Source organism: Chamaea fasciata, unplaced genomic scaffold, assembly GCF_029207755.1.
Source record: "Chamaea fasciata isolate MVZ Bird 193981 ecotype frontalis unplaced genomic scaffold, bChaFas1.0.hap1 SCAF_7, whole genome shotgun sequence".
NCBI lineage: Eukaryota > Metazoa > Chordata > Aves > Passeriformes > Sylviidae > Chamaea > Chamaea fasciata.
The window spans coordinates 14,481,574-14,497,126 of record NW_027094092.1 but is presented as its reverse complement, the minus strand read 5'-3'; the positions used below and the strand labels follow the sequence as shown (position 1 = coordinate 14,497,126).

The window sequence follows — 15,553 nt, the reverse complement described above, 5'->3', positions numbered from 1 at the left end:
TCAACTTCATGTGGCTTTGTTCTACCATTACACTAATAATACAGTACCCACATTGCAGGAAATGTTTTGACTCAGGGCTCTACTGTGTAAATACAGACACAAAAATGCAGCACGAGCACTTGGCTGCTCATAACAAAACCACAGGAGAGGCAGGGCACAGAGCTGCAGGCTCTACAAGCTGGGTCTGCTCTTGACAAACACTTAGCTGAGACCACTCTGCACAGTGATATGTGTCGCGCTCACCTGCCCTCCTGGAACATTTCTACATTTCAGTGCAGGTGGGGAAAACTCCACATGAGAAACAAAGCTATGATTTTATTTTCTCTTGGAGAAGAGCTGAGGGCCAAAACAAGGAGCAAAGGAAAAGACTGTAACTGCTTCCATGCCTGCCCGAGCCATGTCCTAGAGTCTTACAGGAAGGCCTGTTTCCTCTTGCACCTAAGGCAGTGCAACGCCCAGAGCTCCCCTGCAAGCAGGGATTCCCCCTCAGTCTTCTCATTTCTTTGGTCAAGCAAGATCTATTTGCTACATGTCACAATGACTTCCCACTACTCATGGCCAAAGTACAGAGGCCTCCCACACCGGAGGAGGACATGGGGGAAAATTTAGAGGCATCCAAGCTGATTTCACACTGCAAAGTCCAACTTGTCTTTTTCTTTTTTTTCCCCAAGTAACTTGACCCTTTTTCTGCTTCCTGCATCATGGGACGTTGTCATGACCAGTGTCCACCTTCTTTTGATGTAGGGTGCCTTGGTGCACGTACCTAGAACAGGTGAAGTGTGCACAGGAAATATTCCATGCTTACAGTGCTCAGGTGATAAAGCCTAATCTCATAAAAATTCTGGAGCTTTTACAGGCACAAGCAAATGGAGGCAGGTGGAATTGGAAGACAGAGGCAGAGGCAGTGGAGGGCATCTTCACATGCAGTATCTAAAAAGGGAATGCAATCTTTGAAGCAATGAGGCTATAAATAAAGGGCATCCCAAGAAGACAGTGCCTTGAAAATTTTTCTCACATCTGATGGAAATTTCCCCAGCATATCAGCAGTTTCTTGGCAGTAAGGTATTACATTATACATTATTCATAGGCTATTACCAACACAATTTTTAAACACTCCATTAAACAACCAGGCTACACAATTCCCTAACAAAAGGACATCAGCAAGCCGTTAACTTTCTTGTATTACATGGGGAGCCGTCGTGAGTCCTCTACTTAGGCTGTCTAAATTAATCACCATTTACCACTCCTTGTCTGCATTCCCTGGGAAAATTCTGGCAGCAAACAGCAAATGAACTTGAAATAAAAGTCATAAAAACCCATGTCTGCTCACAGTACTCAGGTTGCCTGGGAACTATCAAGTATTGAAGGGGAAAGAGGGCATAGAAGCATACAGGAGAGTATTTGGGTTAGTAAACATGGTAGGTTTATTTAATACCTCATATTAACAGGAAAACACCTGCTAGGAGCACTTACAATTACCATCACAGCTTGTTCTCCCCTGTGTGCACACATGATGAGACAGGTTTTAATTACACTTGTCATTTCCCCAGGAACCTTGCCTTACTGAAGCTAAGATACAAACTTGTGCAGAACAATTCTGTTTGCTTGGTAAACTTAAAATTACCTTTTCTCACTATCTGAATGTGAATTTTGCAAGCCCAGACAGCTTTATTTTAGAATAATGATTTGTATTATTTCCATCCTAATAATAATTGAGGAAATTTTCATGCCTAAGAGTTACAGCACTCTCATGTAAGAATGATCTCATACTTCTAGAAGGGCTACAGGCTTCTCATCATTGACACTATTTCTTGACACTTTTTCTCCAGGTATACTTCAGATGAGTTCTTTCCAACCATGCCCTTGCCCATCACTGAATGCTGCAGCTCACTGGAGCCCCCTTTATGGCTGTGACCAAGGTGAGGCACCATGAGTGGCACTGGAAATACTTTGGAAAAGTCTTCCAAGAAAAACTGGGGCGACCAGAGGATGAGCCTGGGGATTATCCTCTGTTTGGTCACATGGCTGAGGCTTGGAAAGAGGTGATGTGGCAATTTGCCACCTGAAGGACAAGTCAAGACTGGTATTGGAAAAACCATGTACCAACATGACTGGAAGCTGTGGCTTCAGGAAAGTCAAACATATAATCCATGATGGGACATGCTGTACCACAGGGAAGGGGAACATTATTTCTTGTCTGAGTGGATAAATTGGATTAAACCACCCATGTCCTTTGTCCCTGTGTCTCAGAGACAGAATGTGAGATGGGGCTGCACCATGGGGCTGGAAAAGGAAGCACTTGATGTGATGCCTCAAGTTTTAGCTTCCATGTTTTTCAGATTCTGTGCTGCCCAGGGGTGCAGTTCTGAGCCTCATATTAAGTGCTAGTAAGCTCTCTGCACAGAGTAGGGAGACAAAACAAATCCTTTTCCTGCTGAAGACCAAGGACAACTTTTAGGCCCAAAAGCACAAACAAGGGTGGACTGAAGGGAGGAACAAGAAGGATGGGACTGCACAACCTGAAGCTGGAATTGAACAATTAAACCCCAATATGCAAATGGACCAAAACTTATAAAAGTGTGAGACCTTGTGACCCGTCACCCATTTTGGGACCATTCTTGGCCCACCTTGGGTGTAGCCCGGGTCAGGCTCTTGTCCTGCCCAAGGTGTACCCTAAAGGCCTTTCAACAAATACCTACTTTATGCTCTAGCTCTGTCCAGTCTGTTTCAGGTCAGCCTTCCCGAAGCATCAGATAGAGGTGACAAGGTCCTTTTTGCTAATGTTTGTGATTGTCATGGCTTTAAGCTGGGTTTTGCCATTTTGTTATAAATTCTATTTCATTTTTCTTCCCGAATCTTTTCTCCTTCCACTGCTAATTTACTCTGTGCTGAAATGCAGTACAGAAAATATCTTGAATACAAAAACAAGGCAGTATTTCCAAGAGGTGAATTTCTAAACCGAGCTTAATTTTTCTCAACTTTTCTCATAGGGCTTTTTCTCAACTGCTATGTTGAGAAACTAAGTTACTTAGAGTCTTTAAAAAATAGTTCAAACTGCTGTTAAACCACTATCTCTGTATTTTCAGAATTACAGTAGAAGTATTATTTATTAAATTATCTGGATCCAACCAAATCCAATAAATCCTCCAAGACTTAGGCAGACAAGGAGGAAGTTGTGTCTTGGCTGTCACCAAAAGACTTTGTGCCAGATAATCTCTAGAGGTCCTTTCCAATTTCAACCATTCTGTGATCTTCAAGCAGAACATGTTACCTGCACATGCAGCTCTCTGGAGGCTCAGGGATTGGATATCCACCTCCCAAGGTGTTCATAGGTTTACAGGATCCCTTCTTTTGTCTGCACTCATTCTGCTCCAGTTTGAAATACTGCTGTATGTGGCCTGTTCTGACTGCTGAAGGCACGTAACTAACCATCCAAAAAAATTTACACCTGGCTCCTCTACTCCAGAATAAGCCCCATTCACAGAGGAACATCTACACTTCTAAGACAGTGCCCTGATTTTCTTTAACATTTTGAAGCCAATTGTCTGTACCAATATCACAAGTGGGAAAGCAAATCCAGCTGCCACAGGGAGGGAGACACCTTCCGCCTGAGGTACAGAAGAACATCAGAAGCTTGTTGCATTGAAACACTAAAGTTGGAGAGAGTTCACTGTTCCCAAGCCTTGCACTGGTTCCAGGAAACAACGTGGAGTATCAACTAATGCACTTCTCTCTGCAAAGTCCCCTAAATCAGCCTGCAATGAAATGAGTATACAGACATCAGCTGAGTGCCAACCTGCTGTGGGGATATGGCTCACACCCACTGGGCTGCAAAATGCTGCTTTCCAGAAAAAGTGCTGTAAAAATAATACCCCAGCTATTCCACTGAGCAACACTTGAGCAAAACTGTGCACCAGCCAAAAAAAGCTGGGCTGTTGACCTCCACCCAGCCCTCCCATCAATCAGCCTTGTACCATTTTGTGTCTGAGCTGCTCCTCCTGGCTTTTGGCATCCAGCATTGTGGATCCTGCCTTGGTTCTGCCCTACTGTGACAATAGCTCTCACCCCTAATTGTGTGCCAATAAATATTTATTTGGCTTTGTTGCCATGTTTGCTGCCACTGCAAGCCCATGGCCCTTGTTTCTCATTGCCCAGAATATGTGGCTCTATGCAAGGCTCTCCAGCTCTGCTCTCCTGCAGGAGCAAGCATGCTCCTGGGGGACAACCAATTGCCTACTGCCATTTGTCAAGGAAGGTACTGGCTTGTACATGTCCCAGGTTGCTCCTGAATAAAATTCTGAAAAAAAGGTGCTTGTTATGGAGAGTGGTGAAGAGTTACTGAACCAGCCAGTCAACCTTCCTCAAATACTGTGTTGGTGCAACATATCTCTGCAATTAATAGGAAGGTTTATGTTTGTGTTGGAGATGCCAAGGGCCAAGCATCCAAGGCAGATGGCTCCTGAACAGGCTCCACATGCCGCAGGAAATTCAGGGTGATAGACAAACCCTCCTTCCCTCAAATGGAGACAAGACTGTAGAGGCTGCATCTCAAACAGATTTGTAAAATAGCAAATAAACCACCCAGAAGATGGTACAGGTTTTGGATGTGGGAGAATTCGCATGCTGATAATCCTGTCTTCATCACGCTTATACCATGCAATGAGTTTCATCAGGCCTTTATTGCAGCTTCTGGAGCTCCCCAGCATAACTCAGGGCCTCTGTTTCTCCCACAAGGGTAATTCAGTGAAAACTCAGCTCATGCTCGGCTGTTCAGTCAGACTTGTTCACAAGGGGTCAAAAAATCATGGATTTGTCTGACAGGAGCCTCTGTGGTTCAGCACAAGCCAAAAGTAACAGGACTCTGCCTGAACACTTCCAGCCTGCAAAAGGACCATCCTCCCAGCTCAGACACATGAATATCCACGGCAGCTCTTCCACCCTCAGGGTCTCTTAAACTCCTGCAAAACAGGGCTGATTTGTTGGCTTCCATCATTCCTCCCTCAACCCCAGCAGTCCGAATACTCTCTTCCCACCTCAGTTAAGCAAAGTAAGGTCCAGCTATACTTCCAAGCTTTGCTCCACAACAGACTGACATAGGGTTGAGAGCTAGAAATACTTTACTTCTTTTTCTTAAGACCAAGCTATGGCTATTTGCCAGAAAAATACAATTAAAAAATTGGCTCGGGCCCGCCCTCACAGTTCTTGGATGGTGAGCTCAGCTATATTGCTGCACAAATTCTTGGCACCAGAAAAGTCACCCTTTGGTGGAGGCACAGAGAAGCAGGCAGTGGGTGAGGATCAATCAAAATGGCATCCAACAAGGGTCCCTGTGCATGGCTGGGCTGCTCCAGACACAGCTGAATGCAGGAAAAGGAACCACAACAAAACTTATTTTCACCAGCAAGTCAAAATGCTACCCAGCTTGCAGTCACATTAACACTCAACCAAATCTGCAGATTAACCCTGGAGGGGGTGAAAACCTGCCAGCAACCGAGGGTGCTCCCAGATGAGCGACTTCCCCTGAGATGCAGAGAGAGGGGAGGAAATTGGCAGCACGAGGTTCCCTGCAGATGCCTGGCAGCAGGGCAGTGTTTGTGCCAGCCTGTCCCAGGTGGAACGGCAGCCCGAGCCCCCGCAGCGAGGCAGCAGCCCGGGCACCGCGGGGCACGGCCCGGCCACACAGCTGAGCAGCAGCAGCTGAGCGTCAAAAATGGGCTGGTTTGTGCCCAGGAGAGCTGGGCAGCAGCACTCGTCAGAGGCTCCTCGTGCTGTGGCAGTGGCAGTGGCAGTGACACGGGATTGCAGACACCGCTTTCGCAGTGTAAGGAAAATAGCAGCCCCATCTTGTCGTCAGGTGCTTAAGGAAGAAGAATGTAAAACACGCTGGGTGCTGAGCAGTCACACTGACCACGCTCACAGGGCTGCTGGCTCAGCAGCCACTGTGACCTGGGAGTTCTAGGACATCGCAGCTCTCTGCTGCTACACCCATGAGATAAAAAAACATGCATTTGCAGACATTTGGTATATAAAAAAGTCACAAATGGAGAACTGGAATCTTGCTCTCAAAAGACTCCTTGTAGGAGGCTCTAGAAATGTGAGGGAACAGCCCCTTAGGAGCCTACAGTAGATGGAGGAGGTTCAGGAGCCAAGGAAATCACCCCACCGCATCAGGGCACTGCTTGTGCCACATACTGCAAGAGGATCCGGCTCCTACTTCCTGCCTTTTAAACCATGACATTGCCCAAAGCTATCTTGAGACACTGGACCACGGTGTTCACTCCAGCAGTTAAGGAAGTTACAGTATCCATAAAAGTTATCTCCTTTACTGAATAGAAGATGAAATCCTGTTAGCTTGGCTAATGAGCGATGCAACAGCGTCGCTGGGACCCGCTGCTATCAGGCCAGGCGAAGTCAGGTGCTGCCACACTCACCGACACCTTACAAAGTCACTGGGGTACCTGCCCTTGGCTTTCTGGCACTGCAAGGAAGCCTTCAAGGTGGTGAAGCCTTTCTTTAGCAGATGTTAACTCATAAAAAATTACAGACAAATACATTTCACCCTGAAGACTCAGGCTGGACGTACATGTTTTTGCTAGTACATGTTTTTTGCTAGTACGTGTTTTTGTTTGGTTTTGGGAGGTGGTTTTGCTTTTGTCCAGTACCAGTCATCTGTCCTGTCTACCAGCCTGGCACAGGACCACATGCAGGGCTATTTTAAAAACCTCTTCTTGACCTATGCTAGTAATGACTGACTCCGCATCTGTAGCAATGCTATAGCTGTCAGCAGTTTTGGAGAGTATGGTCAATAATGTGCCACTGCCAAGCACCAACAATATTAAACTAGTCAAGAATTCAAAAGTCTCTTCAGGCCTGCAGGGGCTGTCACAGACTAGTGCTTTCAGAGTAGTTCAGTGGCTCTCAGAAATGGGAGCAAAAATATAGTATTTGCCTGCAAGCATCTTATCTCAGAACAAAGATTGCTTTTCCCTCCTGGGATTCCGGATCTTCCTTTTTGTGTAGCAGAAAGGAAGCCTCTCCAAACATTTCCTTTGCTGTAACACTTACAAAAGAACCCCTTGCAGATGCTTAAAATCCTCAACCACAATGGGTCTGTCCTTTCATTTTGCTCATCAGAGCTGCAGCCCTGCCATGGCATGGGCACACATCCTTCCTCTTGAGTGAGGTCAGGTGGGGGCATATCCCTACTGCTACCCTGGACATCAGGAGGAGCCTGTGAAGCCCCAGGGAATTTCAGGAGCCAGGTAGCCAGCAGCCTGAAATGCACAGTTGGTACCTGTCCCAGGCAATTCCACCCAGGATGGGAAGGGGCAATTATTTGGCCTGTCACACTAGAATCCAGATAAAAAATTTCTGCTGCTTACAGAAGTCTCCGCAGCTTATCCTGGGGAGGGCTTCCAGACTACAAGCACTTGTTCTCAGGAGACTCATCATTATTTAGATCACACTTTTCTGAGAAAGAGAGTGCAGATTTCTATTACCCAGCAAGAAGCAGTTTTAGGTAAGCCCAGTGTGTGAGCTGCAAGGCACAGAGCCACAGCAGAATGCAGCACCCCCTTGCAAGGTCCATTTGTTCAGACCAGTGCCACCCACTGACATCGGCCCCCAGAGCTGTGTGGCAAAACTGGAGCCCCTCCTGTCTCTGGTGCAGACCCAAAATAAAATACCCCACGAAGAGCTGTCAGTTCTTTCATCATCAGCACCAAGGGCAGGCTGAATCTCCAGGTAATAGCAGAGAGGGATCTGCATAGAGAGTGCTTTGTTCCCAGGGCTGAAATCCATCTTCTGCCTGCACTCTCCCATCTCCAGCATGATTTGCACCCCACAACCCACTGCAACATTTATGTGCTTGCTGGAGGCCCCCAGGCACTGTGATTTCACTGTGGCAGTGGGGATGTACAGAAGAATGTGTACTCAGGGAAAATGGGCACTTGGCAAAGCTCTACCCTGCCCCATGTTGCTTCGCCACCAGGGATTGGTATTTGTGAGGGAAGGGAGGCCCTTCCATCCAGCACCAACCTCTTCAGCAGAGAAATGCCATTTTACCTACAGTCTATGGGGAGTAAGATGGGTTTAAATGAAGGGCACTGCAGACACTGGAGCCCTTTGCAGGAACAGCTAAAGAGCCAGCAGTGCAGCCCAGAAGGCAGGTGGCACACGACTGTACCAGCCCCACCAGCTATTGCCAAAGACATGCCAAGGATGAAACCACCTCAGGCATTCAAAAGGCAGCTCACCTTTCTGGCTCACACAACAGATTGGTGCACACTTGGCAGAGGAATAGGAAACAGGAGGGGAAGGTGGCTGCCAGTGTCTGGGAAAGCTGGTGGCTCTGCACAACAGATTTTTGCTGTGTGAATCCTCACAAGGGGCTGCAATAATACCAGCAAAGGCAAATAGGGCTGTGTTGGGAAGCCCAGGAGGGACTGCTCAGCTTGTCTTATGCCTACTAGGAAGCTAAATGAAAAGCTTTACCTCTGTATCATGTCCTGCAGGTTGAAAGCTTGTGAAATACTGACAATAAAGAAAATCAGAAGGGAAAAATAGCAATGAATCCAAACAAAGATGTGTATTTAGAGAGACGCTGCTCTGATACCATAAAAAAAGCAGCAGCCCCCCTCAGGTTATCATGGGATCAATATGCTTAAGAGACAGGAGGGTGTTAAGGTCAAAGGATGACAGCAGACCCACAGATTTTATTTCCAATATCTATTCTTGTGTCAAGATGCTGTGACCTGGATAAGTCAGTATCAGACACAACTTATCTGAAGAAAAATTGGATCTTCCCAGCCAGTGTCAACAGATGTAGAATGGGCAGGTGTAAACACTAACCTGCACAAACACTAACCCACCCCCTTCCAGGAATCACACTGATACACCCAGGCTTTTACTTGCAAAACCCTGGCTGTAATCAGGCTGCATAATCAAATGCAGACCACACGCACAAATGAGCTGCAGGATTATGCCCTTTAAATTGAGAGTGCAAATCCAGAGATGCAACCAAGCAAAGTGGAAACTTCAATTAAAACATCAATTAAGTGATAACCTTGTCATCACACTCCTTTTACATCAGGGTTGCAGGGAAATCCACAAAACTTGCTTAGTTCCTCCTGCAATGGAGCACAAGTCAGCACTGCTATCCATACCCTAAAAAAACCAGACACAGGCACATAGGGATACAGTAGCCAAGCCATGGCCTCAGTCCAGTTCTGCTGAAGCCATGGGAGACACGTAAGTCTGAGGATCTGTCTGGTGTGCCTAGAATGTGCTGAAAAATGAGCAGCTGGCTTAAGGTCAAACTTCCCTCAGTCTCAAGCAATGATTCAATTAGAGGCTACTTGCAACCAGCAGAAAGGCACTCATTTTGATACATAACAGGAAATTTAATGCCTGATGCCAACTGATGCCATTTCTGCCTCCAAAGCTGGTATCTGATGAGAAGCAAATCATGAAACTTTACCATTCATTCAAACTTGACGAAAGTCTCAAGGCCAATTCAGTAATAAGGGTTGTCTCATCTTTTCTCAGTTTTGGCAAGAACATGTCTTGCTGTAATCTAGAGGAATTAGTTTTTGGGAGAAGACTAGCCTGCTGGTAGAAACAAGGCATTTGCATAGGATTGCAGCAAGGTCAATCAAAAGAGCCACCATCCTCACTAACACAAGAGTCAGCCTTGCAACACTGACTTAACGCAAGAAGAGACACAAGTTGCATTTATTCAGAAAGAAACTACATCTGTGCAACTCTTAGTCAGAGGCTGCAGTGTGAGCCCCTGGGCTCTGCTGGTGTCTGAAATCCTTCCCAGCTCAGCACACCTGAAATCTTTAGGAAAGCTCTTTTCCAGCCCATCTACTGCCTTTCAGCTCTGGTGGTGTGTAAACTCCTAGACACAGTTTTCTGTGCTGTGTCACCTGCATACTTGTTCACATCCAGCATTATATGGAGGGATTCTCTTGACTGACACATTTGTCACACAGAAACTTGTCATTAGCTGAAATGCTATTAGGTTATGGCAGGACAAAAAATGGATATAGGAAGGGCACAAGCAGGCTAAAAGAAGGAATAGTCATCACCCTCATTTTGTCTATGTTGCAGTAAGCAAAATCCAATCTCTAGTGTAATGACAAGTCTACTGGGCATTGTGTGACATGAAGGACAGCAGAAAAATTAAGTGGTGATATAATAACCACTTGGACCTCCAGGAGGGAAGGGAGTTATATAACTAATAATCTTTTTGCTGTTCAAGAATCTCCACATGCTAGCAGAAGATGGGTTCCTGATGCCATCTTTTTCTAAGAGTCTAATTTCACTGAAGTTATCATTTCCTCAGCACTATGAAGCTACCCACAGAGAAGATAACTTTGGCTCTTCTGCTGCACACGGTGTATTTTGGATAGAAATACTTGGTCAGGAAAAGAGAATAGAAGAAATGCATCTCTATCCTTTCAGAGGAATTATGTGTAAGTACAGACTTCTGAACTGGACCCACAATCTTAACTCTCAAAGCACACTTTGAACGGCAGACGCATGTGCCTTGAGTGATACACTTGGGTTAATGAAGCCTTTAATCCACAGCACTGCCTGCAGCAGTGATCAGCACTGCTGCTTAATGCTCCCTCCCTGGCACTGGGGAGAGCGTGAGAGAAGCCCGCACTTTGCAGGCTCTGCTAGCCCACCCTCCCCTAGCAACAGCTACAGCAAAGAATGTCAATGTCACAGCAAGAATGCGCAAGTTCAGTCTGAAAAAATAAATCGTGGCATGTAACACTATGCCTGGGCTTCAGCTGGCATAAAGCAGCACAGCCTTTTGCTCAGTAAGACCAAAGTTTTTAGGCTTCTCCCAAAGGTAGGACTGACATAAAAGTTACTAAGATCCAGCTAAGCTTTGCTAAGGTCATGATTCCCTCCCTTTCTTCAGTGAGCTCAGATGTTTAGAAAGATTTTCTATCATTCATTTACATTGGCTTGGTTTTCATAGTAGTGCCATATTTCCATAATTGTCTATGCATTATATAAATGCGTATGTCTACAAGTCTCCTCCATAATAAAATCCCAATTTATGATGCATTTAAGTAACGGGGAAATTACAATGAAAGCAACAACATTGCATATAAGCAGAGAACAAGTAAAATTCACCAGAAGAGTTACTTCTAACTTAGATGGTTGCTAACATTTCATTCATTAATGCAAAAACAATACATCCTCTCTTTAAGAAGCAAAGGCTGAAATAGTTCCAGTGTGATCTGGCTTTCTTGCTTTCAGCAGAAGTTTGAGGATTACGGAGCACCCTTTTTAATAATAAACCTTTAAAACCATGCTTAGACCTACTACCGCTACAATTGTCCATAGTGCAGAGTCTCTAAGCAACATGGTTTACATCAGGTTTCCATACCCATCTGGATCAGTGTGGTTTGGCCCCTGCTCAGAAACAGAAATTATACCCACCCAGTCCTTCAGCCCTATTCCATATTTCTTGCTGGGGAATATCTTTCCAGACTGTACCTTTCAAGTATTTTGCAAGTCACTTTTATACTCTGTCCCAGTGACATCCTGCATCTTTCCGAGGGCTGACAAGGGCTGCTCTCAGGAGGGGGCTGCTGCTTCCCACCCAGAAGGGAGGGGGCTGAGGGCTCCACTTCCTTCTGCAGCCAAAACAACGTATCCTTTCCCAACCCAGCTATCTCTGTTTAAAGATGCATATACACCAGAGGACGAAAGGGAAAGGATGGGGATTGTTAAAATCTGGATTCTGGGCAATAATCTGTCCCAAAGAGTGCTTCACCTGTCTTCCACACTTACAGCTGTGCTAGACTGAGTGCAAGTCGGGTGTTGAGGGAATGTTCATCTTGCTCTAAAAGACACACCAATATCATCTACAGCCCTCCCCCAAAGAGATCTACCCTCAACCAATTAATATCTGTATTTCCCATGCCCTGTTTAACTCAGAGTGCTATGCAGTCCTACACTAAGTTTAGTCCTAATTTTAGGGACAAAATAGGGTCCCTTTGAGCAAGGAGTGCTGTGTAAATGTCAGAATGACTGCATGTCTCTGGGCTCATCTCCTGCACACTTGTGGCTCCTGCCGTCATGGTGCCTGCTGGGCAGAATGGTCCTGAGGGCAAGAGTTATCTCCCTCAAGCTCACACTAAAAACTGCTTAGACAACAGTGTTGGGTGTGGGGGGAGCTGGACAAAAATCACTAACGAGTGCTCTTTTATTAAGGTGGGACCAGTGATAACTGAACAGAAATGGAATTAAACCTCACATATCCATGAAGCAAACGTGCTATTTATTAATACTGTGCTCCAACTGCACGCTCTCAGCCCACATGGCTTTATGCAGAAAAAACAGCACTTAATCAGAGCAGTATCAAGAATAACAATTTTGAAGCAGGATGCTCCTGCTTGCCTAGCAGAGTAAGCAGTGAAAGCTTCCCTCCAAGGTGACTTCCAACCAGAGTGAGCATTGCTCACCAGATGGAACAGGATGGCAGACAAATGCATCTTCCCCGCCACAGCCCAGCACCATGAAAGTCTAGACTAACATCAGCAGGACTCCAGAGCTTTATCCCAGCTGAGAACCTGGCACAATATGTTAAAGGTACTTTGGCACCAGCCTTGTTTATTTGTGGCCATGCTCCCTGCTCAGCACATGAATTGTGCAGCAGCAGAGACCACAGCCTGATGAGCTCTGCACAATGCTGTGGTCTCTCCGTGTGCACCAGACAGACATTCCAAGCCCTCCAGGCAGTGATGCACACCTGGCAGCCAGCACAAACAAGCAGTCCTAACTTGATCCTCTCCGTGGACCATGCCTCCTTGCATGGTTCCTGCCCACTATCACTTCTACAGCAGGCTTGGAGCTCATCGGTTTTGATTTTTGTTAAACGAGTGTCTTGAGGAAGGAAAGAGAGGGAGACACAGGAGAGCAGGTAGTGTGTAAGCAACCAGGGCCACCTGCTGCAGTACTGTACACAGGGCATCACTTTGAGAGCAGCAAGAAAAATTCTGTCACTCTCAGATGTGCTCTCCGGTGTTCTCCCCATTGAGGCTGATGCTGCAGTGTGCTGGGAGAGGACATACACTACAGACAAATCAATTCCTCTGGCTAATTTGATTATGCCTCAGGTGCTGCCCCTCCAGAGAGTCTCCCCATCATGTCATGACAGCGATAGCTATGCTGGCTTCAAAGAGGTCTATCAATGTAGCAAAGGCAGTGTAGTACAGAGATAAGGGCTGGGCCCCAAGGCGAGCACCCAGCTGTGGCCAGACCGATGGCCACTGCCCTTCCCTTCAGCAGGAGACTTGCTGGAGGGAGCCCACCAGCTGTAGGGCCATCCTGCTCCTCACCCCCAGCTGTGCAAGGGCCACACCACATTCCTGGGCAGCCCAGGTTGCCTCATGACACTGACACCGTGAGACAGCCGGCATGGAGCAGCACAGTGCCCGCCTTCAGAGGAACAGCAACCTGACAACCACTGACGGAGATGTGTGAAAAATTGCTCCTCAGAACACTGAAGGCTTGCAGATCTTTTTTTTCTGTGAGCTGTCTGGAGGATCAGTCGCCCTCCCCTCTCACCTCCATAGCAATGGCAAACAGCTGCAGCTCTGGTCACAGCTCGCGGTCTTGTCCCTCCAGCTCCCCATAGCTTCACACCTGCATTAGTTGCCTTCGGAGAAGTAAATTGTTCTTGTGTCAGGGATGCAGCCAGAGCAGAAATGTGCTCTGTTACATGTCAAAAGGGCAAGTGAGAAAATAAGGATTTTTTCATTTTCCTCTCCAGTTTACCTTCCTAAAGCCTTCCGGTCTGACCTCTGTACATCCTCCCCAACACGTACTCCTGTAGTCATTTGCTTCAAAGCTCGCTTGAAATAACACTCTGCAAGACCACCCTGATGCACTATCACAACAGCCAAGTCCTGCCTTCTGCAAACTGTGAAACATATCCTGTCAGTTTCTGAGCCATTCCAGTACTGTCCCAACATGAGATTTTACTTCCAAGATACACAGACACAATTCACTATAACCAAAAGCATTACTGAAGGACAAATTCAGTTCATGGCATACAAGCATGAAGATACCAAACCTTTCTAACTATTTTGGAAAAACACACACACACAAAAAAAGTTTGGCACTATAACGTTATAATTTCCAAGCTACTTCCCTCTGTCTCTAGAGATAAAAGTCATCCCCAGGCTGCTGATGAACTTACCAGGTACATGTTAATAATTGGGGGAAAATTCATCCAAAGTATCAGACAATACAGCCTGCTATGCAGAACTGGCAAAGCAATTTAAAAGTTTTGAACGCCAGCTTTGTGAGTTAAGATCAGGACAAGATTTCTACCTGCCAGAGAGTATGCAACAGCCTGGCCCTTAATCAAAGTATTTCAAAACAAGATGAGAACAGATTATCAGGGAGCCAGGATACCAGCAGTAGGTGTTCAGTGCTGCAGCAAAGCACCAGGAAACTTAGCCACCAACAGTTATCCTTACAGCATGTGTTAAGGCTGCTGGGGTATTCCAACAAATATCTCACTTTCTAGAAGGGGGAACACGCAAAGCAGCATGTCTAACAGTGCAGCTTCTCTGCTGCTCTGGCAGTTCTTTCAGCATTGAAACAGACCCTGTCCACCTGCAGGGGCAGTTCCTCGTATTGCTGGCACAAGCCACAGCTCCTTCAGTTACCAGCTTGGTTCCGTCAATCCAAGAGTTCTGCTGCACACATCACCTACTGACAGGACAGCAGTGAGTTGCTACCTTATTGCTGGCTACGTTAACTAAGCATCGTGACTCCCCATGAGACAGGCAGGTGACACCAATCCTCGTGTCGTTAGGTGGTGAAGTGCCAGAGTGACTTGGAGACGAGACGAGGTCTCAGCGAGAGGTCACCCAACCTACGGAAAGGTCTGCCCCACACGGGAGTCAACACATGCCTCAGCCCAAACCAGGACCTGGACAGCAAAGCCACCTCCGGATGGCGAGGCTGAGGTGCCTGCGAGGGCAACGGGGGCGCGGGGACAGGAGGATGCTGCCGGGCACTGCCGCGACGCCAGCCCAGGGCAGCTGGGGCAGCGCCGCTCCGAGCAGATGCGGTGCACGTAGAGCAGATGTACCGTAGATGTTTTTAAAAACACACATGACAAGAGGAGGACGCAGCGGAGAGCCGCCCGGGCAGGCGCACCGCTGGAGCAACAGCTGCCGGGAGAGGCCGGGTGAGCATCGCGGGGGGCGGGGGTGGCCGCCAGTGGTCGCGCTCCCGGCGGCGGGAGGAGAGGAGCGCCCGCCGCGCTCGGGGACAGCGCCCGGGGCGCGGGTGGGAGGACACCGGCCGGGAGCGGGGACACCGGCCGGGAGCGGGGACACCGGCCGGGAGCGGGGACACCGGCCGAGTGCCCGTGGGAGGGGGCGCGGGCCCCGCCGCCCCGCCCGCCGCGCGGCCCGCACTCACCACGGTGACGGGGGACACCATGTCGGCGGGGCGCGCTGCTGCCGTCCGCTGTCACTGTCGCCGCTGCGGCCGCTGCCCAGCCCGC

The 15,553-nt window shown here is 47.5% G+C and overlaps 1 protein-coding gene and 1 long non-coding RNA gene across 2 annotated transcripts in view; one reads left to right on the top strand and one right to left on the bottom strand.

The window, feature by feature from the left end:
* The window catches only part of LOC136292239 (uncharacterized), a 23,405-nt gene extending 19,142 nt beyond the window's left edge, over positions 1–4,263 (top strand). The window contains exon 3 of the long non-coding RNA XR_010721865.1: positions 1,830–4,263. This is a non-coding gene — a long non-coding RNA (uncharacterized lncRNA). The remainder of the gene's footprint in view (positions 1–1,829) is intronic.
* TMEM86A (transmembrane protein 86A) overlaps positions 1–15,553 on the bottom strand; it is a 26,776-nt gene extending 11,223 nt beyond the window's left edge. Inside the window, exon 1 of the mRNA XM_066187662.1 lies at positions 15,469–15,553. Coding sequence (XP_066043759.1) covers positions 15,469–15,489 — 21 coding nt within the window. The 5' untranslated portion in view covers positions 15,490–15,553. The remainder of the gene's footprint in view (positions 1–15,468) is intronic.